The 24859-nt window shown below is 38.0% G+C and overlaps 1 protein-coding gene across 1 annotated transcript; it reads left to right on the top strand.

Moving 5' to 3' along the window:
- Positions 1-6851: 6851 nt before the first annotated feature.
- LOC106843411 (uncharacterized protein CXorf51A-like) lies at positions 6852-7393 on the top strand. The gene is made up of 2 exons (XM_014860422.3): positions 6852-6974; positions 7166-7393. Exons 1-2 carry the CDS (start codon positions 6852-6854, stop codon positions 7391-7393), a joined length of 351 nt encoding a protein of 116 aa, XP_014715908.1.
- Positions 7394-24859: the final 17466 nt, after the last annotated feature.

The raw sequence follows: 24859 nt of genomic DNA, 5'->3' as shown, positions 1-24859 counted from the left end.
GTGTGCAACAGATATTTGAGTGCCTACTACGTGTTTAGTTTTGAATGACTGAAAATTATTGATAGGCTATGTTAGAAAAAATTTAAGCAGAACACAGAAATATATAAAGATATTTGTATTTTATCTGTGAGCGATGGTAATTCCTGTCCAAGAACCTTTCTATACTTTATTTGGCTTTCTTTGAATTTGCATTTTGAATCCATTTCACTGCTTTATAATACAGATGGAATTGGCACTGATGAATAAGTCTTACTCATTCTGGAAATAAGCAACTGACCTTCCTAAAAATAGAGAGCTCAAAGACAGCATAAGCAAGTTTCTAATTTTATGGCCCAAAGTCACAGCTGGGACAGGGAGTCTAGCCTCAGGATTGGAGGAATTCTACCCTTCCTCCTCATCTCCAATGTAACAGTGTTCTTATTTAGAGAAATCAGAATAGCCCCTGAAGGAAAAGTAGGGTGATAACATTGTAGACATTTGAATTAGCATGTTATTTGAGAGATCCATATGGTTGTTAGCGTTCAACAGTAATGCCTTCCTTAGAAATGTTTTCTTATTTTATTTTGCTCATTTTCAGCTTACTTACTGACTGTGAGTATATTAAGTATCAAGTATATGCTGCGATCTACAAGAATACACAAATAAATGAAACCTACGCGCCGCCCTCAAAAAGCTCAAGAGTCTAGCACAGGCGCGGGCAATTTTTTTCTCTTAAAGAGCTAGATAGTAAATAATTTTGGCTTTGTGTACCATATGGTCTCCATCACAACCATGCAACTCTGCCTTTGTAGCATGAAATTAGCCATAGGAAATAGATACATGAATGTGTACTCGGCTTTTTTTGTTTTTGCCTAATCAGGCAGCCAGGCTGAATTTGGCCCACAGGCCGTCATGTGACGCATACCGATCTAGCCTCAGGACATCAGGTAGGTTATATTTTTTGTCAATGCTCGTCCATCTGTAGGGACTGGCTACAATGTTGTGTTTAACTGGATTCGGAGGCTGCAGCAGGAAAGTAAAGTATGGCATCATTAACTAGCTATGATTTCATATATGCGATGGGGTGGTTGTAGAAATGTCATTTCCCTATTTTTAGCATGAAAGACAGACACTAACAATAAAATATTGAAACTTGAGAAAAATGCCATAAAAGGTGAATGTATATAATGCAAAAAGTACTTAAAGATATTGGAAATGCCGGAAGGGCTTGCTAAAGTTTTTACAAGAGGACAATAAGCCTCAGTGCCTCCAAATCTCCAACATTTGCTCCAAACAATAATATGGCATTTAAAAAAACCGTATCAATCATAAGCCATAAAGCAAAGGATATAGTTAAAAATTAAAAATTTCTATATGTCAAAGAGATGACGAACACATTTCTCAAAAGACAAATGGGAAACTGAGCAATATATTAGAGATACACTCGACAGAGAAAAGGCAATTTTACACAATGTGGTATGAACTTGACACAATTAAAGAGTAATTGCTTTATACAAATAGAGAAACTAAGGACAAACACCAAAGGAAAAGGACATGAATAAGCACTTCAAAGAAACACTAATGGCTTATTGACATGTACAAATATGTGAGTGTTACTATTAATTAAATAAATATTTAAACAAAATGAGGGGATTATTCGCCACAATAATCAGAGATGCTGATGTGAAAGTTGACATTTGGTGCTTCAATGTAACAGTAGTCGCTGCTGCCTGTACGTGCTCCTGCTGCATGTCCGCCTGAATAAAGAGCAAAGCCACGCACTTTCTGTTCACTATCAGCTCACATTATAATAATAAAGGTAAAGGTGGGGCCGGCCGGCCTGGTGGCATCTAAGTTTGCATGCTCCCTTTCAGCGGCCCAGGGTTCACAGGTTCGGATGCCGGGTGCGGACCTAGCACTGCTTGTCAAGCTACTCTGTGGCAACATCCCACATAAAACAGAGGAATATTGGCACAGATATTAGCTCAGTGGCAATCTTCCTCACAATAATAATAATAATAATAATAATAATAAAGGTCAAGGTGTGAAAGATCAAAATGAACTGTGATTAAGAATTACCCAGCTAGGGGAAGTCGCAAATGTCCCAGTCCTCCTCCCCAATGTACAAATGTCAAGGGCCTTCCCCTACGCCTACTAGGGGCCCAGAGACTGTAGTCTTTTGTTATCCTTGCAGATGTTCTGGGGCTTTGCAGGGAAGGTTTTGCCTAGGGCCATCAGGTGGAGACCTGGCAAAATCTGTAGGCTCAGGCATCTGTCCTACTAAATAGATCGCCAGTGGCTGAGGTGCCAAATGCTGACAAACTGAGGGTCCCCATCAGAAGTATGGTGGGTGAAAATGAAGGATGGACATGGTTATGCCAGGCAATTAGAAATCCAAGAGAAAGGGCAAAAAAAAAAAAAAAAAAAAAACAAAGAGAGAGGAGCTGAATGATAGAATTAATAAGCACAAACTGGTAAATAGAAAACTGACCCTCAACAAATAGAGAATACACATTATTTTTAAGCACTCAAAGAATAGTCCCAAAAAGTAACCATGTACAACTTCACAAAGAAAGCCAAAAAAGACTTTAATGAGTCAACATCCTACAGACTATGTCCTTAGATTATCATAAAATTAAAAATAGATTTTTTTAAAGGATAGCTTAAAAACCTAATATGCTGAGAAACCAAAATCATACTACTAAATAATCCTTTCATCCTTGGATTAAAGAGGAAATTTAAAAAATTGTGAGAAATTCCTAATACTACTTAGCACTAGATGATTTGTGACATGTAGCTAACACAGAACTTTGTGAGAAGTTTACTGCTTTCAATACATTTATTAGAAATCAGAAAGATATTGAGGGCAAATAAGCTATGTGTTCAACTCAACAAGCTGGAAGAAAGAGCAACAGAGTAAATGCAAAAGAAACCAGGAGCGAGGAAATAGACATAAAGACAGAAATGAATGAAGAAATATCAACCAAAATATAAAAAATAATTACAAAATCAAGAAATGATTACTTAAAAAGATTAATAAGATAAACCACAAGCAAGGCATCAAGAAATAAAAAGCTAAGGCTCAAACAAAATCTGAAGAAGAAAGGGAGAATATAGCAATTTAGAAAGTAATGAAATCGTATTATGAATAAGTACATGCCAATAAACCAAGCCTAAGAAGAAATTATCATATTGCTGGGGTAAACAGTATAAATGGCAAAATTTTGCAGAAGAAACCTGAAGAGGCCAATTGTTTGAGAAACTCTTATTTGTTTTGTTCTATTTTTAACACATTTAGCCTTTCTCCACCATCTCACTCACTTCTCCCCAGGAATAGACAAGGAATAATTCGGTAAATTTTTAAGAAGCAGTAAGACATGCTTCACTCAGTCCTTTCTGATTCATTCTCAGAATCAGCCTATGAGCTGAAAGGTGAATTCTGATCTGCCATGTGGAAAGGGGTCTGGTGATTTCAGGGATGAACTATTAGCAAGTCAACTTGGCTAGAGATCTAAAGTCACAATTTGCAGTCAGCTCTATCTGGATCTCTCTCTGACACATGTGTACCCAGCAATAGGTTCTAAACTCCAAAAGGGAAGAATGAGTATTATTAATTAGCTCCTCTCAAAAATTCAAATGCCCATGATGATTAAAGAAATAAGAACGGTACTCAGACTCCTCCGGTCCACTACTGCAGATTCAGGAACGTCTAGATCTAAATGGCTTTACAGGTAAATTTTACAAAATGTTCAAGGAATAGACAATTCTATCTCTCATACTAGTTGTGTTAGAAAATTGAAAATGAGAGAAACCTTACCAACCCATTTTATAAGGCTAGTATAACACCTTGATTTCAAAACACAAATGAAAGATCATGAAATGAAATTTAAAGGGCTATCTCCCTTATAAACATAGATATAAAATTGTAAAAGAAGGTATATCATAATCGAGTAGGATTTGTCTTAGGAATGTGAGACTGATTTAAGATAGGAAAATATGTTTGTGTGATTCCCCACCTTAATAAAATAAGGAAAACATACCATTTAAATAATTATCTCAATAGGTACAGCAAAAGCATTTGATAAAGGCACATTTTTTAAAAAGCTCTTTTCAAAAACTAAGAACAGTAGGAGACTTCTTTAACATGATAAAGTCTCTGTAGCAAAAACAACAACAGAAAATCTCCTAATTACTGTAACATGTTAGGCACATGACTTTCCAGATAGATATAAATATCTGATTTGGCCTCTACATTCAACCTAGTACTAGAGGCCATGATCTATAAAATAATAGCCCCTAAAAATAAAAGGCATACGATACAGATATCAGCACATATCAGACGGTGCAGAAAAACTAATTAACTGTGTAGAGAATAACAAAATTGGATAAGCATCAAGGATTTATGTTTAACAAAGCATATCAAAGACAAAGTTCACTAAAAAAGAATTAGTATCCATAAAATATAAAGGAATGGTAAAATAATCATAAAGAACAGTAAATCGAATCTAATGAGAAACATTAATAACCAAAAACTCATTTAAATGGAACATCTGAATAGCTGCATCACTAGTAATCATAGAAGTGGAAGGAGATTGTGGGGTTTTTTTTACAATTTTAAATGCAATCACATTTTTAAAAGATTTAAAAGTTGGATAATACTAATTACACTAGTTATTTGTTATGTAAAAAAAATTACTTCAAAGCTTAGTGGCTCGAAATGACAAAATCTATTATTTCAGAGTTTCAATGGGTCAAGAATCTGGGTGCAGCTTAGTTGGTCCTCTGGCTGCCTTCCAAGGCTACGTCACCTCAAGTCTGAACTGGGAAGGATCCACTTCCCAGTTCACTCATGTGGTTGTTCCTCGCAGTTTGTTGCACTGAGAGCTCAGTTCCTCAGGAACTGTTCCTGGAGATGCTAGCCTGTTCATTGAGCATCTCCTGACCTGCTTTCATTAGAATGAGAAAACAAGAGTGCAAGAGAGGCTATCAGCAAGAAAGAGTTTTAGCAAGAGGAAACTTTATGTTAATGACATCCCATTTCTTTTGTTGCATTCTATACATTGGAAGCAAGTCACTAGATACAGCCCACACTCAGGGGAGTGGATTACACAAGAGTGTGAACATCAGGAGGCTGGGATCGTTGGGAGCCATATCAGAAGTTGCCTTCCACAGAGTATTGGTGAGTGCATAGGAAAATATGTAATAATATAATTATAGTGGGAAGCTAGACTGGTATAGTCATTTTGGAGAGAAATCTGGCAATATTTAGCAAAATTATCACTTATAGACTGCATGTTTATGTCCCTCCAAAATTCATATGTTGAAACATCTCCAATGTGATGGGGCTTTTGGGAGGTAATTACGGTTAGATTAGGTCATGAGGATTGGGCCTTATAATGGGATCAATGCCCTTATGAAAAGAAGAAGAGACAGGAGATAGCTCACTCTCTCTCTGTGTACCCACCAAAGAAGGCCAGGCGAGGACATAAGCAGGAAGAGGGTCCTTATCAAGAACCCGACCATGCTGACATCCTAATCTTGGAGTTCTAGCATCCAGAACTGTGAGAAATAAATATTTGTGTTTATGCCACCTGGTCTATGTTAGTCTCTTATAGCAGCACAACACACTAAAAATTATGTATATCTATGACCTAGAAATTCTGGTCCTGAGTTCATATACCAGAGAAATGAATGGAGAAGTTCATAAGGGGACATGAATGAGGATGCTTATCAGTGTTGTTTGTGGCAGTGAAGTGGAGAGCCAACATAGCTGTCCCTCAAAAGTAGAAGGAATGGACAAGCAAAGCTTAGTGCATGAATTCTAAAGAATATGACACAGCATTAGAAGCAATGAACTAGAGATACATATAGCTGCATAATTTGAACTTCAAAGCATAGTGTTGAGTGCATATGGTAAGAAACAGAACAAGATCTACAGCACAATGCTGCACATTCAATCACATATTTAACAAGGCTATGGATTTCACAAGAGGGCAAACATATACCAAGACATAGTTCAAACACATCATTCAAACCTAATGGTGGGAAGGAAATAAGTGTTCGACTCTAGGAAGAATGAAACAAAAATAGAATAAAATATAAAAGAAGGAACCTTGCAAAACTCAATGATGATAACATGGCCAGAGTCCAAGAAAAAAATAAAAGTAAAGATAAAAGTAAACTTTATGCCTGGGCAGTTAATTCTAATCCCAGCCTGTAAGTAGCAGAGCTGGCAGAAAATAATTTAATCAAAATCAGCAGCCTTTAATGCCAGATGCTATAGGTAGGGAGATGTATAGTCATGGGAGCTGTCTTTTCGTTAGTTTTTAAGATGATTCATATCTCCAATGATATTTAAATTCATTGCATTTGGAGTGATTTTAGGTAAGATACCCAAAACACTAATTAGTAACTAAGGGTGGGAGATAGTAGAATAAACCATTGAGTAGGGGTGGTCTTGGAGAATAGCTTGGAGGAAAGGTTCTTTGTCTACCAAGTACACCTCAATTGAACATGCGGATATGAGGAGGGGTGGCAGTTCAGCTCGGGGAGTCTCCTTTGGGGGTGTTAGAGAAAAGACTCCTTTCTCTAATCAAACCATCTTTGCTACTCATCATCCCTGCCCCTCCACAGAGGTGTCAGTAATGGCACTTAGACATTTCAAAGCCACATCTTGGCCTCCCCAGCAACCTCTCCCCGAAGCAGAGGCGTCATAGTGGTACTTTGTGATGTCCAAACCCCCATTAGCCACCATTGGCTGGGGGAGAGCCTTGCTGACCAATCAAAGCTGAAGGGTGTAGCCCCTGATTGTCCTGGAAGGGTATATGTAGGATGGTCAGGAGGCCTGAGGTAGACCACTGGGAGGCTTCAATATGGCGAAAATAACCTGGAAACCACAGGAGCCTAATAGAGATGTAGACCAACCAACCTCAAGCTCCAAAGGGAAGCAGAAGATGAAGAGTCCCCATCAACCTGGGTCCAGAGGTGGTGGAAAAGTAAGAGGACCCTACTCAAGCTATTCTTTTCGTCATTGATTCCCCCTCCCCCAAGAATCTTACCCTTTCCTTGCCTTGCACAAACCCCTCCTCAGCCCTGACCACTTCTCCTGAAGCCCCCCTTCCCATCAATATCCCATCTTCTACCCCTAAGCCAATGCCCTTTTGGCCTCACTGTGTTGTCCTTCCAGGTACTGAAGACAACCCTGAAGATAAAAAGACCCCTTCAAAGAAGTTCGAGTAAGAAAGTCTCTGAAAAAACCACCAAATTCATAAGAAAGCCTAAGAAAGCTAAAGGAACAATGCTATTTGGTCACTACCACAGGCTGAATAAAAAGATGAATCAAAATGAGCCAGAGCAGGACCCAGAAAGCCTGGAAAAATCCACCACATCAAGTGATGACCTGGGCAGCCAGTAACTTCAGAGCGAGCTATCTGAGAAGTCTCTGAGGTCTGGCCCCTGAGAAATGGCCAATGGTGTAGATGTCATTTTACAGCAACAGGGTGCCCTGATGGTGATTTAAATAAAACGGAGCTGTTGTGAAAATGTGTGTATTTCTATGAGTTCTCTCATGGTGGGAGGGGGAAGGAAGGGAAGAGGCAGATGTGTGAGTAGGGATGGACATGTGGTCCTGCAGGGTTGGGGGCCAGACTAGCAGAATCACAGTTAACCAAACAGTAGGAATAAGGACTCGGTCAGGACTGAGCGCTGAAGACAAATTTCCTTCTTGACATTTGAGCCCATGGACATAACGGAAAAAGGTGTGGCATTTCTTCCTGGGGCTGGATGGGGGTGGGCAGGGAGATTGGCAGTGTTTCAGAGTGTCAAGTGCCAGATCCTATATGGGGTGAGGTATCCCCCCAAATCTCCCAAAATAGACAAATCACTTCCAGGCCATCTACCTCATAGTGGTGTTTGTTTCACCCCACTTTATAATGTCAGCAACTAACTGTCCTCAGAAGGGCCAAAAATCTCACCCTACTAAAAGTTACTGAGAGTACCCTAAGGACTAAACTAATGGAGATTAGAAGCCACAGAGCCAACACTAATTAGCCCACTGTCTTAAGAAACATGGTGGAGCAGTGGCCTCCCAAGGGCAGGGCAGTGGGAGCAGTCTGCTTTCTGTGCAGGCGATAAAGGGGAGCATTGTCTACAGAGAATTCTAAAACAATGTAGTCTCCGCTCCACATGTCTTCTTTATTCTTTCCAAAGTTTTTTTTTCTTGAAGAGGATATTATTTTAAATGGTTTGATTAAAGTGCAATTGACATATAATAAATTACACATGCTTTAAGTGACAGTTTGATGAGTTTGGTCATGTGTATACACTTGTGAAACCAATACCACAATTATAAGAGTGAACATACCCATCACTGCCTGATGTTTCCTCTTGCCCCTTGACAATTGCTCCTTCTTGCCCCTCTCTGCATGCCCATCCTCAGATAATCACTGATTTGCTTGCTGTCTCTATAGATTAGTTTACCTTTTCCAGCATTTTATATAAATGGAATCAGTATATATTCATTTTCATCCAGCTTCATTCACTCAGCATAATTATTTTGAGTCAATGTTCTTGTGTACATCAATATTATATTTCCTTTTTGTTATGATTATTTTGTTGAGAGTTTAGTAACATTTAAATGATACCCCAAAGTTTACAATTTTGAGATCATTGCAAATTCACATGCAGTTACAAGAAATAGCAAAAGACCTTATACCCTTAACCTAGTTTCTCCCAATGGCAACATCTTGCATATCAGCAGTACAATGTCACAGTCAGAAAAATGAAACTGATAGTATCCCTTTACTTTATTCAGATTTCACCAGTTTTACACACAAATTTGGGTATGTGCATGTGTTTAGTTCTATGCAATTTTATCATCTGTGCAGTTTCCTGTGATTACCACTACAGTCGAGATACAGAAAAGTTCCATCACAAGGATCCCTCATGCTACTCATTTATCACCACAGCCACCTCCCTGACTCCTGGAATCCAGTAATTTGTTCTTCATCTCTGTAATTTTCTTCCAAGAATGTTACGTAAATGGAATCATTCAGCATACAACCTTTTGCAATTGGCTTTTTAAACTCAGCATAAATCCCTTCACATCCATTCAACTTATTGTGTGTATCAATAGTTTTTTTTCTTTATTGCTGAGAAGTATTCCATCGATGTACTACAGTTTGTCTAACCATTCAGTTATTGAAGGGCATTTTGGTTGTTTTGATTTTAGACTGTTATATTACTATTCATTAATTTCAATGACATCCAGTTTATCAATTTTTCCTTTTATGGATCATGCTTTTGGTGTTAGGTTTAAGAACTCTTCACCTGGCCTTAAGTACTGAACATCTTCTCTAAAATTTCATAATTTTACATTTCAATCTATGATCTATTTTAAGTTAGATTTTGTACAAGGTATTAGATTTAGGCCAAGGTTCACTTTTTCTTTTTACTATAGTGTCCAATTGCTCTAGGACCATTTTTTTGATCTGTTTATAATCATGTAATGTCCCTTTGACCTTAGTAATTTTCTTTGCTATGATGTCTACTTAATCTGATATTAATATAGTCATTCCTGCTTTTATTTTTAATTATGGTAAGATACATTTAACATAAAATTTCCTACCTTAACCATTTGAGTGTACAGTTTAGGAATATTAAGTACTTTTATGCAAGCAATCTCAAAACTCTTTTCACCTTGCAAAACTGAAACTCTGTATCCATTAAACAACTCCTCAATGCCCCTCTTCTAGTCCCTGATAACCATTCTTCTCTGTCCCTATAAATTTAACTCTAGATACATCATATAAATGGAATCATATAGTATTTGTCTTCTTGTGATTGGCTTATTTCACTGAGCATAATGTCCTCAAGGTTCATCCATACTGTAGAATGTGTCACAATTCCCTACCTTTTTTAAGGCTGAGTAAATATCTCATTGTACGTATATGCCACATTTTGTTTATCTATTCATCCATCACTGGACACTTGGGTTGCTTCTACCTTTTGCCTATTTTGTGAATACTACTGCTATGAGCATGGATGCACAAATACATCTTCAAGACCCTGCTTATAATTCTTCCTTTATATAACCAAAAGTAGAATTGCCGATCATATAGTAATTCCGTTTTTATTTTTTTGAGGAACCTCTGTACTGCTTTTCATAGTAGTTGCACAAATTTGCATTTCCACCAACAGTGCACAAGGGTTCTTTTTTCTCCACATTACCTTGTGCTGAGATTGAGTGCTTGGGGTTGCTCAAGAGTTTTTCCTCAATGTTTGTGCTCTGTCCTTAGCTTTTGGTTGCCCCTATATGTCTGCTCCATACAGGGAGTCTCTCTCCATGATTTTGCCAGTCACCTAGTTGAGAATGATGTTGCTTGGTATTCATTGGTAGGATAGCAGTGTGGAAAGAGAGTTCTCTATTCTCCTAGCCCAGCCTCAGTCTTCAATAGGCCCTGTGAGCCTGGTCTTCAAGGGTGGGTTCTTCAGTGTTCCTAGCCCTATTCCCCATGATAGCTAAACTCTCTCTTGATAAGGGTCTTGTGTGGGAGATCCATCTCCCAGCAGTAGGAGGTCTCTAATGAGGTTGGTATATAATCCTGTGCCCTAGACTGTTCCCTGCTCTCCCCTAGGTTTTTTCCTCTATCCTCTCTTTAGTAACAATGAGTCTTTGCCTCTTCCCTGGTGACCTGGTGGGGGTGACAGGATTTGCTGACCCTTCACCAGAAGCCTAAGGCTTTTTAGAGAAGGGTCCAAGCAATGAGGCAGGGCTTCATATCTTGCTGAAGTGAGACTTGACGCCTTGCCACATGCCTTCACCACCAAGGGAGCCTCTCTCTCTGGTCTCCTGCCCTGCCTCCAGTCTTTCCCTTGAGCACCCACTGGAGGTCCATAGAAAAGAGCCTGCAAGCTGATGCTAACACACCTCATGTCTGTTCCTCCCAGGGCTTTGTTACTGTTACACTAACCCACACAAAAGCTGTTAGCTTTTATTGAAAATTTCACTGACTTCTTCCCAACCACTTGCAAGGCAGCCTCACATTTTTCCGGCGCTGTCTTGAGTGAGACAGCCTGTGTGTCCCATCTCTCCTTTGGGTTGGAGGGATGTCCCTCCTTGAATTTCAAGCTACATGGTTGCCCTGAAATTTCAGCTCTAGATGGGCTCAAAAAATTTACAATTTTATAGTTTATCAAAATTTTTGTCATTTAGGTGTGAGTGTACTCATTCAACTTTCCACATCCTAAGCAGAAGTGGAATGACGCAGAGCCTATATTTTAAGCGCTACATCCTACTGCTTCCCAGGACAGCTATTACTATCACCTTCCTTCTTCAGAGATTTTTAGGTGAGAAGTTCAGAGAGAAAATATGAATTTCCATAGTCAAATACCAAGTAAATGGCAAAGACAGAATTTGAACCCAAGTCTACCTGGCTCCTAAGCCTTTTAAAATAAGTGGTAATGCTTCCTACATATTTGTATTACCTACAAATGCAAATTTTATTTTTTGGCAGAAAATCATGCCTGGTAATCTTGGGAGTAGACAAGGTTACAGGCCTGATTGCACTTGTAATTGTGTGCTATTAGTGGAAATACCAGTATGGCCTGCAAAGTCCCTGTAGCATCACCCTTGGATTGAAATTGCTACTTTGGATACTGGTAGATACACTAGTAACTGAGAACTATTAGTGCTGTCATTATTGCTGCCTGGAACATCCCAGGAGGATGGCACTTATCAGTAGTTGTTATAGCCAGAGCCTTCTCTGATGGAATGTGTTTGGTAAGTAAAGTTCTATTCAATCACTGATGATTCTACGTGCACATATGTGCCTGGAAAATGTCACCGAAGGCAAAACACTAGTGCATGCTAAGAGTGGGCATATTTAACGAACTGAGGAGGGAAACCTTGGTAAAAAGCAACAGAAACCTGGAAGCACCTTCGCCTCATTTCTGCCATAAAGTTATCTCTACCGTAGGACAATTATCAGGATAAGATGGAAGAATCACCCTGTCTGCCTGTACAAAAATGGCCTTAATCTTTCAGGAAACGTATTCAGCACTTACCATGTGGCACAGCACTCTTCTGCGTACTGGAAACAATTACACTACAGAAATGACTATCAAATAATTTCGTACTTAAAAGGAAACACAGTTCTCCAAGGCTCCCTGAATTTCACCTAAACATTTCGAGTTCTTTAAAGCTGCCATCATACCCAGTCCGCAGAAGTGGTACCGCCCCTCTAAGTCTCTGGCACGACCTTGTGCCTTTGTTCTCAATCTAGCTGAGCCAGGCTGGTATTTTGAAAAGCCATATTTATTCAGAATTAAGGGAGGACTTGCAGGAAGTACAGCAGAATACGTTAGAAAGCTAAAGCTTGCCAAGTTTCCATTCCAGATATTGTCACATACCTAAGGATAGCAACAGTGTCCCAGGCCTTTGACTGTTGCTTCCTACTCTCTCACCTCTCTGCCATCTTACTCATCCTCCTCCCACCAGCAAGTGTCAGTCAGATGCTCACATGATCATTCCCCCAGAGAAACACAAGGAAACCATGTTTCAACTATGTGGCTTACAATCTTTTCACTTGGTTTTGATCTCCAGACAGAGAAGCTACGTTTCCTAGAGGCAAATGATAAGACTGTGATAATTGATCATCATCCTCATTATGAATAATTTTATTTCCTTTCAAATTTCTGATAGCATGTCTTGTGTTTTCTCTTTCTGATTCATAATTCAATTTTACTAAATGTCCATTTTGATTATCTTTTCAATGTGCCAATGCTGGGATTAATTTTAATCTATTTTCAATCCCATAGTTTATGTTGCTAAATTTAATAATTCATTACTTGTGTTTCCTTTTGTTTTGTTTGTATTTTTAACTTTTTGAATTGCATCTTCAGTTCATTTGTTTTCATTCCTTCTTCTTTAATGATGAAACTTCTTTGGACTATGGATTTTGTCATGTGTATAGTTTGCCTCACTTAATAATAATAACTAAAACTTAAGTGCTCATTAAGTGCCACTTTTATAAATATTTTACATACATCTATTTAATCCTCTCAATAAGCTTATTTAGTAGGAAACTGAAGCACAGAGATATTATGTTTTCTTATATTTACCTAAGATCACATAAGCAGTAAGTGGCAGAGCTAAGATTGGTATTCAGGCAATCTGTCTGCGGAGCCTTTCCTCTGAAGCACCATAATTTTGAAAGAAATCTATAGCACCTCCTGCGTTTCCCTTTGTCCCATGGAAAATTCTGGCTGGGACTTGGTGCCTAATTATGTCATCCAGGTACAAATCAAGTAAGTAGCAACATACAATACCCTTGAATCTTCATAAACTCTGTATTAACATCCGTAGTTTGGAAACTTTATTTTTTTCCACAGGAAGACTTTCTGTTAAAATGTGATCATTAAGTAACTATTTTGTGGAAGTATTAACTTGAATACAAAGTAGTGAATTGTTGAATTGGTTTGAAAGCCTTCATTTCTCACTTTGGACTATGCAGCCCTGAAATCTTCCCTGAATACCCACCAGTACAGACACCATGGCCTTAGGGGGCTTTACCAGCTTCCAGAAAAATTCTGTTCCACAGTAGGCTAGGAAATATTTTGAATGAATATATAATTGAATTTCCAAAAGCAAACTGCCGATGATTGGAAGCAGCAAGATATTTCCAGTCTTAAAATAATTTGGACATTTTGCCACTTGAAATTAGCTTTCATTCAAATCTCCATCTTGGAGAATAATGAAACTAATGATCCAGATTTATATAGGTAATATATCCTTTAAAAATCAACCACTCCCCAAAGAAGCTAAATGAAGATTTTTCTGACCAACGGCATCCAAAACATATTTCTTCTGCAAGTGGCAAAGAACCTACACTTGAATATACAGGTTTATAAATCAGTTCACATGGGATTCAGTTCAGTATTCATAACAACTCAGCAAATATTAGCACTTATCTTCATATGCGTATGCCAAGATATGGTGACATTCAACACTGGTATAATTTGTTTCTTTCACTTAATCTTCGTTATCTTAGGTGGCTTGTATTTATACATTATAAGAAGGAGAATGTGACTATTCATTGCCTTTTTAGGACACTATAACTGAGGCAAATTTTTTTTTACCATTATTACTACGCCAAAATTATACCATTCCCACATACTATAAAAATAAATGATCTTAAAATTACTCATAGTATTGCCTAAAAACCAGTATTTACAAGACTATGCGCAATGTTTCACCTAAATACGTACGTGAGAAGACCAGCAAACTGACTCTCCAACCACATAAAATACGTTGCAAGATTTCTTTCTTACTACTTCCTTTGTGCTGTATGGGGAAATCCCTCTGGTTCCATCTAGAAAAACATCTGCTGCCCTTCTTGTCTTTACCATTATCATTTCACTATTTGTTTTTTCCTAGCCAATATTGAACGGAAATTGAAAATGAGTGTACTCAAAATTAGTCCTTCAACTCATCCACTTTTAATATCAGAGAGTGGACAGAACTAAAACATCAATCAATGCTAAGTCAATAATGCTTGGAAGAAAATGTTCTGTTTCTTGCTTCCCTAATCATCCTCCTTCTAATTACTTCCTGAACAAAGTCTGATTTTGAGGACCATGATGTGACCTTCATTTTGACTTTATCTCGAGTCAAATCAGAAGTTTTATACATTTGGTGTGTCAGCTCCCACCACTTGAAAAAATAATTTTGAAGTGACAGTCTAAGTGATTGCCCCTAACCAAGGATGTGGAGACTGTCTCAGCTCAGCCCAGTGGACTTGCTTCTCACAGCTCCACATGATAAGTGGGCTATTTGGCCATGGACAGCTGCTGCAAATCACTGTTACCCAAACCTATATGTTGTGGTCTGTTTCTTTCTGGCATGTAGACAGTCATGCCTTATTATATTGAAACGTTTTGAATTGATGGAATTTTCCTATTCATCTTACAGTACTGCATTTGAATCTCTATACTGCATTTTCTGAAAGAATATTATTCAGAACTTATTCTGAGCATTCCTGTAGTACTTCATAAATATTCTGTCAGCCAAACAACTTTCCCTGTTTTCAGTACCACATCCATTATTTACACTCAAAAAGGCACTGAAGATAAGGCTCAGCATTCTGTGTGAATCCTGGCTTCCAGTGAGTACTGGCCTTAAAAACTTCTTCTGTACTTTGTGTCCACAAGCCTGAATTTCAACACCCTACCAAGATATTAAAATATGCATATTGGGCTTTAGAAAATCACTTTTTTTTTTTGAGGAAGACTGGCACTGACCTAACAACTGTTGTCAAGCTTCCTCCTTTTGCTTGAGGAAGATTGTCACAGACCTAATATCTGTGGCAACCTTCCTCTATTTTGTATGTGAGACACAACCACAGCATGGCTTGACGAGTGGTGCATAGGTCCATGCCCAGGATCCAAACCAGCAAGCCCGGGGCTGCCAATGCAGAGTGCGCAAACATAACCACTATGCTACTGGGCCAGCCGCAGGAAATCACTATTTTTTAACCATGATAGCAATAATTTATTCAGAACAGGAGATTTATATAGTCTTAGCTTATCTACTTACAAATTTTACCTTAATATCAAAAGCAAAGTAGTAACTTCATCTTGGAAGAACTTAGCAAACACCACCTTAACTAAGTGATTAAAATGAATATCACAAACACAGCAAGAAACTGACATCATGCACCTACTGATAGGATGCGCTGAGAAGAACACAGAATTTTTAGAGTGTCATTACTGCCAAAAATACGTAACCTGAATCTATTGCAAGGAAATATCAGATAAACCCACATCAAGAGACATTCTACAAAACAAGTGGCCTCTACTCTTCGAAAATTTCAATGTCATTAAGTACAAAGGAAGGATGAGAAACTGTTGCAGAGTGGAGGAGATTAAAGAAACATAACTAAATGCAATGAGTCCTCTCAGGTGCATCTTGAATGAGGAAATACAACTATGAGGCTTATTATTTGGACACAGTCAAATTTGAATATGGGCTTTGAATGAGAGGAAGGCTCCAAACTTTTCTGTAAAGGATCAAAAAGTAAATATTTTTTAGGCTTGTGGGTCATTATGATTTCTGTGACTCAACTGTGTTGTAGCTTAAAAAAAAGTCAGAGAAAATGTGGTTATATTCCAGTAAAACTTTATTCATATCAACAAGCAGCAGTGGTCCATAGCTGACCTGAGGGCTATAGTTTGCAGATCTCTGGACTAGAGAACAGTATTGTATTGATGTTGAATTCCCTGATTTTAGTGGTTTTACTGTTCCAGGGATATAGCTAGGATTTTATTGTTCTAGGGTATACCTTCTAAAGGTATTTAGGGTAAAGATTCATAATATGTGTGATTTAGCTCTTAAATGTTTGGGGTGGGGAGTAATGTATATGTATAAAAAAAGAGGGAAGAAAGAAAGGGAGAGAGATTGAAAGAGAAAATGTGATTAAAATATTGGTGACTGGTAAAGAATAAAGGAAATTCCTAGTACTATGTTTGTAACCTTCCATAAATTTGAGATTGCATCAAAATAAAATTTATCAAAAAATCTTAATTTCAAAAGAAACCTGCACGTAAGATGGATGTTTATTTTGTCAATGGTTTTCTAAACCTACACAGTGAATTCATCATTTTATGCTGCTCTTTTCCCTCACTCACAATAGCTGTACCTACATGAAGTATTTTCAAACCCTCCTTTTTTTAATATGTCTTCACTAAACATGCACTCTCACTATTGCTCTGTTTTTGTGACTCAGAGAAATAGTCTTAAGCTTAGCATTGAGAAGGTATAGTAGAAAGAAATTTGGGGAGTCAGAGGATCTGAATTTGAGCTCCATCTTTGTTTCTTATTAGCTGCATTTATAGGCAAGTCATTTAACTTCTCAGTTTACTCATTCACGACTATGTGATGGTGTTTCTCTGAGCACTGAGATAATGAATACAATAATGCTATAAGTTATATAAGGTGCTGTCCAAAAGTAAGATTCGCCCCGTTTATAGTGACTAGATTTTTTAAGCTAAAGAGCAAATGCATAATATGCCACTGCAATTGTATATGCTTTTAAAACATCAAATGGATTTACTTATATGAAACCAAGGATTTTGAGACAAGATATCAGACTAGCACGGGTTTCCCCTCCAAACCCAAAGAGGCAACAAAGGAGAAGTCAAGATATTGACAGAACAAAATCCTACACTCCACAGCTGAAATAAACGTGTGAGAAATCCTTACACATACAGAAAGTGTTTGAGTCCCAGCATGGAAGGGAAATGAGTAAATGAAACTAGAGAGAGTAAAGGACCCAAGGCAGGGGGCAAGCAGGGGTAGATGATTCTGTTTGCACCCATTAATTTCCTCCACGTTGTCCTGGAGAGCCCCAAGGCAGAGATGTGACCCAGGTGGGCTAAGTCAGGCATGGAACTGAGAAGCAATTCCCAATTGCACTCACAAACCTAGATGCGTGCTTACTGTCCCAGCACTAGTCTCAGAGCACTCAGAGCCTTCAGAAACAGAATACATGTGGGAAGAGCAATGGAATAAAGGCACAGCTAAAAGAGTATTCAAGCCTGAACACATAGATCTGTACCTGCTATATTAATGTGGGGCAATCAAAAGACAGAATTTCTAATAGTGAATAAATACGAAAATCTCCACAATATTCTGCTTTTTATTATTTTTAATTATTTTTTAACATTTGTTTTTGAGGAAGATTGGCCCTGAGCTAACATCTGTGCTCAGGTTCCTCTATTTAGATGATCCAGAATAATCTCGCTACTTTTAAGTCACTGATGAGAACCTTAATTATATCTGCAAAGTCCATTTTTGCATGCAATATAATATATTTCATGGGAGAGAAAAGAGGGAGAAGATCATAGTGGTCAAAATTCTGCTTACCACACCTCCCATGTCCATATGGGCTATTAGACTCCTTAAATTCTTCTATTGTCAACCTTGTAAGCTTCTCAAAGACTTCTGATCCTCACGAGGGTTAAATGTTTGTACTGTCACCTATTGTGATTTTTTCATATCTTTAGATCTTAAAATAAAACGGTTTGTGTTTTAGTTTTGTAGGACCCTCTGCTTTTCTGCTTCAGAGGCTGAGGACCATATCTTACTTATCTCTGCAGCATCTCTACTATCTAATATTGCAGTTGGTGCCCTGTGTGTGCTGTCTAAAATGTTTGCTTGATAAGGAGATAGTGTTGCCTAATGGGCTTTGACATAAAGCAGACTTGAGTTGAAATGACAGCACTGCTACTTATTAAGTGGATGAATGGGGCTATAGGATGTCAAGCAATCTCTTTCCTCATAGAGTTCACAGTCTAGAAGGGAAAATACACATTCAAACTAGAGGGTATTTATGAATTACTTTAATGCCTGGTATATAAACCAACTGGATTCTCTTTATGAGTTGGTGGCCCATATATGGAAAATACCAGTGCGCTCCATATAAAATTTGCAAGCTCCCCTAGCACCATCTCCAGAGGATGCCTAGCACACTCTATTCCGCACCTTATTGTTCTGCTCTGATCTACCATGTCACCTTGCATTGGCTAACGACTCTCTCCACAGTCCTTTTAGATTAATCTTTCCAGTCAACTGTCTGTTTGGCTCTTAATCGCACATCGATCCTTAATGCTGCTTTTCAGATCACCCTTGCTCCCATTCTCAGTCCTGTCCCCAAACTATACTCAAACTAATGTCTGGGACCCTTCAAGGTGTAGGGCCTGGAGTTTCATAGGGAAATGTTGACACTTGGGACAGAGATACGAAGTTTCCCTTTCTCTTATATTGCTCAATGGATTTTTCTTCCTTCCCCAATCCTTCCTCCCTTGTTAATCAAAATAAATAATACGAGTCAAGGGCTCAAATTTGGAAGAAAGTACTAGAGGATCTTGCAGATTCCTTCTTTCAGATCATCGAAGCACTGGTCCCATGTTGTTCCATCATCAGCAGTATTTGTACTTGGACTAGTTTGCCTTGGTTCCCACAGAAATGCCTCCACTGAAACCTGATTTGATGCGACACTTAGCGTTTCTAGAGATCTATTTAAGAAGCTTTCATTTGAAAAGTGTCACCGTATTTATTAATAAAAAAGGGAAGTGGAAGATAAGGACCCCCCATATGCACTTCTTAGAATTCAGTGTCAAGAAAACAGTTATTTTGGTAGCTTAAATTGCTTGCTTTTAATTAGACAATGACACAATATTATCCAGTGAATCCTGTTACTTGTTTGTGCCACTAAACTGATTGTTCAGTTTCCATACTTCATTATTCTAGATTCCAACCTGATTCTCTTTCTCCTTTTTAAATATGTTCTCATATGTATTTGTATGTGTATTTACTTTTTGCACTTTGTACTTATCAAGAAATATTTTCATATTGTATCTTATCTTAAATCGTTTCAGAATTAGGCAAGGTGTAACTTATAAGTAATTTAAATATCTTAATCATTATCCATAAGATGAATTATTGCTGTACTTAACCCTCAAGTAAATATGTACTACCTCTCATCAAATCCACCAAGTCATGAAGTATGGATTCCGTTTACTCCATAGTCCAAATTGACACTTCTTCCCACAAAGAAGTGGGTGATAATAAGGTACTAAGTTCTTTATAGTCGATCTCAGGAAACAAAAAGAAAAAATACAGGCTCATGAACTCATTCTTCAATACTGAGCTTTGAAATACTTTGACCAACCTAGACAACTCTACACAATATCAATATGAGGAGTGAAATGATGAAAATAAAATGATCTATGAAGCAATGTCTTCCAAATGAACCTGCAATGACTGCCTCGGTCTTTGCTCTTTTGAGCCTTTGATCTTCACGCTTGAAATGACTTAGCCTGTACATTAGTAAAACTTGAACTAAAGTTATACCCTAACCAGCCCTGGTGATCTAGTGGTTAAGATTTGTTGCTCTCCTGGAGGCCTGCTTTTGTTTTCTGGTCAGGGAACCATGCCACCTGTCTGTCGGTTGTCATACTGTGGTGGCTGTGTGTTGCTGTGATGCTGAAAGCTCTGCTACCAGTATTTCAAATACCAGCAGGGTCAGCCCTGGTGGACAGGCTTCAGTGGAGCTTCCAGGCTGAGACAGACAAGAAAGAAGGGCCTGGCCACCCACTTCAAAAAAATTGGCCTTCAAATCCCTTGTCTGACACAACACAGGAAGGTGAGAGGATTGCATGAAAAGACTGGGCAGAGTTTTGCTCTGCTGTACACAGGGTCACTAGGAGTTGGAGTCCACTCAACGGCATGAACAAAAAGTTATACCCTAAAACTCTAGTCAGGGGTAAATGCAAATACTACTAAGCTCAGCCTCCAGCCCTGCTTGCGGTGTTTCTGGAGACGAGAGCCATTATGGATTTTAACCACTTATCAGTAGCTCAGTTTTTGTTTTTGTTTTTCAAAAAATGATATGTAGAGCCCCAATATCTAAAACAGATAAAAGCAAAACTCACCGAGTTGAAGCATAGAGAAGAGACCCTGAGCCCTGCTTCTAACAGGTTCCTGGTTTGGCCATCTCTGTTCTGATGGCTCATTGTTCTTGTATTCAGTATTATGACCAGTTAGAGCTTGATCCAACACACAGCAATTCATATGTTCATGCAGAGATTAATATGTAAGAAAGTGAGAAAACTGAAAAATATTTAAATGTCATTTGACCTCTCTGAATCTCTAAAATAAGTTAAATAATAGTGACTGCCTTATAGGATTCAATGAAGTACTGTGTATTTTGAAGGACAAAAGATGCTCAATAACTTTTAGGGGAAAATAAAAATAAAATTCTGCAAATTTTATCATTATAGACATGTTACAGTTAACACCTTAATTTTTTAATATTTTTTACTATCAGGTTAAAATCACTAAATATGAGCTTAAAATATTTTCCAGCTTTATTGTGGTATAATTGACAAATAAAAATTATATATATTTAAGGTATACAACGTGATGATTTGATGTGTGTGTATATATATATATATATATATATATATACACATCATGAAATAATTACCACTATCAAGTTAGTTAACACATCCATCACCTCACATACTTACCTTTTTTCTTGGTTTCAGGAGGAGCTCCCCTGGAACTTTGCCTTTTCTGACCATTTACGACTATCTCCCTATGGTAGTTTTTATGATATCGATGATGTGGAATGGCCAAACTTTCCATTTGCTAATCAAAGCTGTTCCCGGGTTCATTACAGGTATTTTTCAACAATAGATTTCCACTGGGCTGTCCAGTAGTACAATCCATTCTCCTATGACATGTTTCTGAGAGAGATTAGAGATTCAGTCCTTAATAGAGATAGCGTTTTTTTTTTTACTTTCTGTGAATCTAAATCGCCAGGAAAATGTTGAAGTTGAACCCGTAGCTCTATACTCAATAGTAATACACAACATAATAGGGATTTGAACCTTTCTCTTAGTGAACTGAGAAGAAAACATGATGGCTATTGTTCTTCCATCGCTATTTATACGATGGGTTTGTTTGGGTCATTCAGTGCATTTGATAATAACCGTCAATAGGAATGTGGTTGGCCTATACTTCACTCTCTCTCTCTCTCTAAGTTTTCCAGGATCATGTGAAATATACCCAGTACAGTCCCTCTTCCCACAGAAGTATCTGAGAAAAAATTGATTTAAATGTCATAAACACATGTCAAATGTCCCTGGAGAACTTTCACATGGGATCCAGAACACAACTCTTTGAATAACCAAGAACGTAACCACCAGATGTTCACCTCATCCAAGCAGCTAAAGGATAGTTATTTCCATCTTCCCCAGGGCTTCAGTTTTTCTACATTACTTCTAGTCTCCCCAGTATACATGGGCGGTTTTATTCTTGGCTCTTTATGCTGCAGAGACTACTCAACATCCTTCTGGGCATCCCCTTGTCTCAGGTGGGTGGTAACCACTGAATTGCAGAGTTTGAAGAACAGTGAGTGACAGTAAATTCTAATTAGCCAAGATGAAGACCCAAACAGGATTCAACATAGTACAAAGGAAAAATATAGCAGCAGAAGGTGCTCTGATAATTATATTTCAACTTGTTGGGAAGATGGGCATTGTCTCTCTGGTGGTCCTGCCACTCGGTACTAATAAAACAGTCAAGGCCGTAAGGACTCCCTGGCAGCCCCATCGGAGCACGCTTTATATCGATCTTTGCTGCTGTTTGTGTTGATTAAACTTCAGGAAACAAATACAAGCACATAAAATGCTTTCGGATAGCCTCCCACTTGCCATTTGGACTCTATATGTTTCAATCACCTCCCTCTGTTTGTCTGCATCAGCTGACATCCAGTGCAACGAATGAAACCACATGCAATAACAAATCGAGAAAAAGAACCCGATAAAATTCTTGATATTTGCTTTGGGCTCCCTGTACTGTGGGCAATAGTAGATGACAGCCTCTGTGCCTAGATTTTTTTTTTTTTCTGACTCCTTAAGGAGCTCCAACAGAAGCTTTAGTGGACAAGGAATTGGCAGGAATTGATCAAAGCTTTCATCCATTTTTTCTGCTTTATTGGGTGTACATTGCACATTGGAAAACATGCAAAGATCCTTTTTGCTTTCATCATAATATGCTGTCAAGTGATTGAAATTACCCACCTTCTGGTTGTGACCATAAAATCAACAATCCAGAGAGGAAAGGTTTTATTTGACAACTACCTTACTAAAAGATCTATGAAAAATATTAACAGCAAGTGCTTTTTTTCTACTTATAAAAAGGCAGTGAAGAAAACTGCAAAATCACTTTTTATTTCTTGCCAAAGGCAAGAAAATATAAGCATAAAGAGTAAACCTACCACGAACAGCATGGATATCACTACCATTCTTCATGTTTATGCATCATGTAATGAAAAAGGCTTTCCAGAAATATAAATTGTAAATACATCTCGGAAAAAAAATGGAAATGAGAAAAAAGCTAAGGTATTGTTTTGTACAGGCATCTCACTTTTTTTCTTACCTGTATCTTATCTTTCTTGCCATCAAACGAGAATAACCATAGGGGTGAGAGTAAATCTTTTTGAAGGGTTCTGGTTAATCTAAAACGGTGATATTTCTTAATGACAGCGTTGAAACAAAGATAATAAGCTGGGCAGCAGGACATGTGGAAGTACAGGGGTAGGTTAAATTTTCCCAGTGCAAAAGAAATTCAGTGCTGCACAGCTGAAAATACCCTGGCTATTAGGCCACTGCAGTTGGTATATCCAAAAAAGAAAAAAGGCAATTTCAAGAGGAAACACAGTTTTTAATACGTAATTTATAAAACATAAAACTAAGGGTTCTATCTACTTTGATGTGTAAGTACTACCAGCCTTTTTAAAATTTAAAGGTAAATTAAAGTATGGCTTAGTGAACTAGGCAGCATATTAAAACAAGAATACCATAATTTTCCCTCTTTAGAGATGAATGATAACTAGTTCCAATACATTTCCTCGGCAGGGGGAAACACGCCTTCAGAAGATATAAACAAAGCATATTCTCTTGGCCAAAACTGCCACTAAGTAGGATAGAAGATCAAACTGTATTCTTACGATTGACCTGCTATTCTTCACATTATGGTGAATGTTCAAACATCACTGAAAAATTTTATCTTGATTTTGAAAAAAAAGAGTATGGTTTATTTTGAGAATTATAAAATGTGGTTTTATTTCTAAATGTTGTTAGAAATAAATGATCTCTTATCATCCCTTCTCAATTCTTACATTTTAAACACATGTAAATAACAGTCTCAAAGACAATTAGCTCTGCCGTCATCCTATTCCTTAACTCTTATCAACCTCCAGGGTGGAAGGGTGGTTAAGGTGGGAAAACGCTCAAATGAAAATGAGGAGGCTCACTAGAGCTGTCTAATATTGGACTCTGGTGACTCCCCTCTCTGGCTTCACTTTGCTCTGCTGTAGTAACAGCTCTATGCTCCTGTTCAGCTCTAAAATGTCAGTTACTTTTCTAATGAGACTATCAAACATCCAAATGCATTCACTGGAAAAATACATATAGCTTTATATAGATAAATCTTATTAACCTCTTACTATGTGATGGTCACTGACCTAAACTATGTGCTCACTTTTTTCACATTTAGTCCTCACAACAAACCTATGAGGTATGTGCCCATTCCCCATTTTATAAATGATAAAAGTGAGGCAAAGAAAGATTAAGAAATTTTTATTTTATGGAAATAAAATGAGGAAAAATTAACCCTAGGTTATGTGCTGTGAAAGAGAGTAAAATGTCATAATCTATTAGACAAAGTAGATTATGACATTGACATACAAATGCAGACTCAAAGACCTACAGTATAAACAATGGTTATAGAGATAGAGACCAAACAATTCCAGCCCAACATAGACAATGCCTTAGTCAATCAGGTGTGGACGTACACCAACACTCTAAGATCCTTTATGTAATGAGGTTGCATATAAATAATTGTGAATGAAGAGGAAAAGGGAAGTGGAGAATACTAAAGTAAGGAGGTAGATTGGCATACATATTGTCAAATGATGAAAATTATGTAATTTGGTAAGAAATTTGATGTCTTTATTGAAGGGAAAACAACTCATAGATGGGGGGAGTGTAGTGCCTCACAAGCAGCGGAGAACCCTTCCCAAGGAATTTTGCGCAAGAGCGAGTTTATAGAGCCTTAGAAGAGGCGACGTGGAAACAGGGCCTGATTGGTGAGGAGGTGGGGGATTTCCTCAGAAGACTAGCAGGTCCTGTTTTCTAGAGTAAAGTGAGCCAGCTAAAGCTGAGTTGGAGGATTATGAATGGAGTATGTTAGCTTTTCTTGACAAATGTATCTCTGAAGTGCAGGCCGACTAAGGTTTAGATTTGCGACATGGGC

The sequence above is a fragment of the Equus asinus genome, chromosome X (genome assembly GCF_041296235.1).
Source record: "Equus asinus isolate D_3611 breed Donkey chromosome X, EquAss-T2T_v2, whole genome shotgun sequence".
In the NCBI taxonomy this organism is placed as follows: Eukaryota; Metazoa; Chordata; class Mammalia; order Perissodactyla; family Equidae; genus Equus; species Equus asinus.
Note: the sequence above shows the minus strand (reverse complement) of the source record. Positions and strands in the feature narration are given on the sequence as shown.

Excerpts from the sequence above, each read along its gene's own strand:
- LOC106843411 (XM_014860422.3), top strand. The coding sequence starts at position 6,852 with ATGGCGAAAATAACCTGGAAACCACAGGAGCCTAATAGAGATGTAGAC. Across the intron at positions 6,975-7,165 it reads GGTCCAGAGGTGGTGGAAAA|GTACTGAAGACAACCCTGAA; the intron begins GTAAGAGGACCC and ends TTGTCCTTCCAG.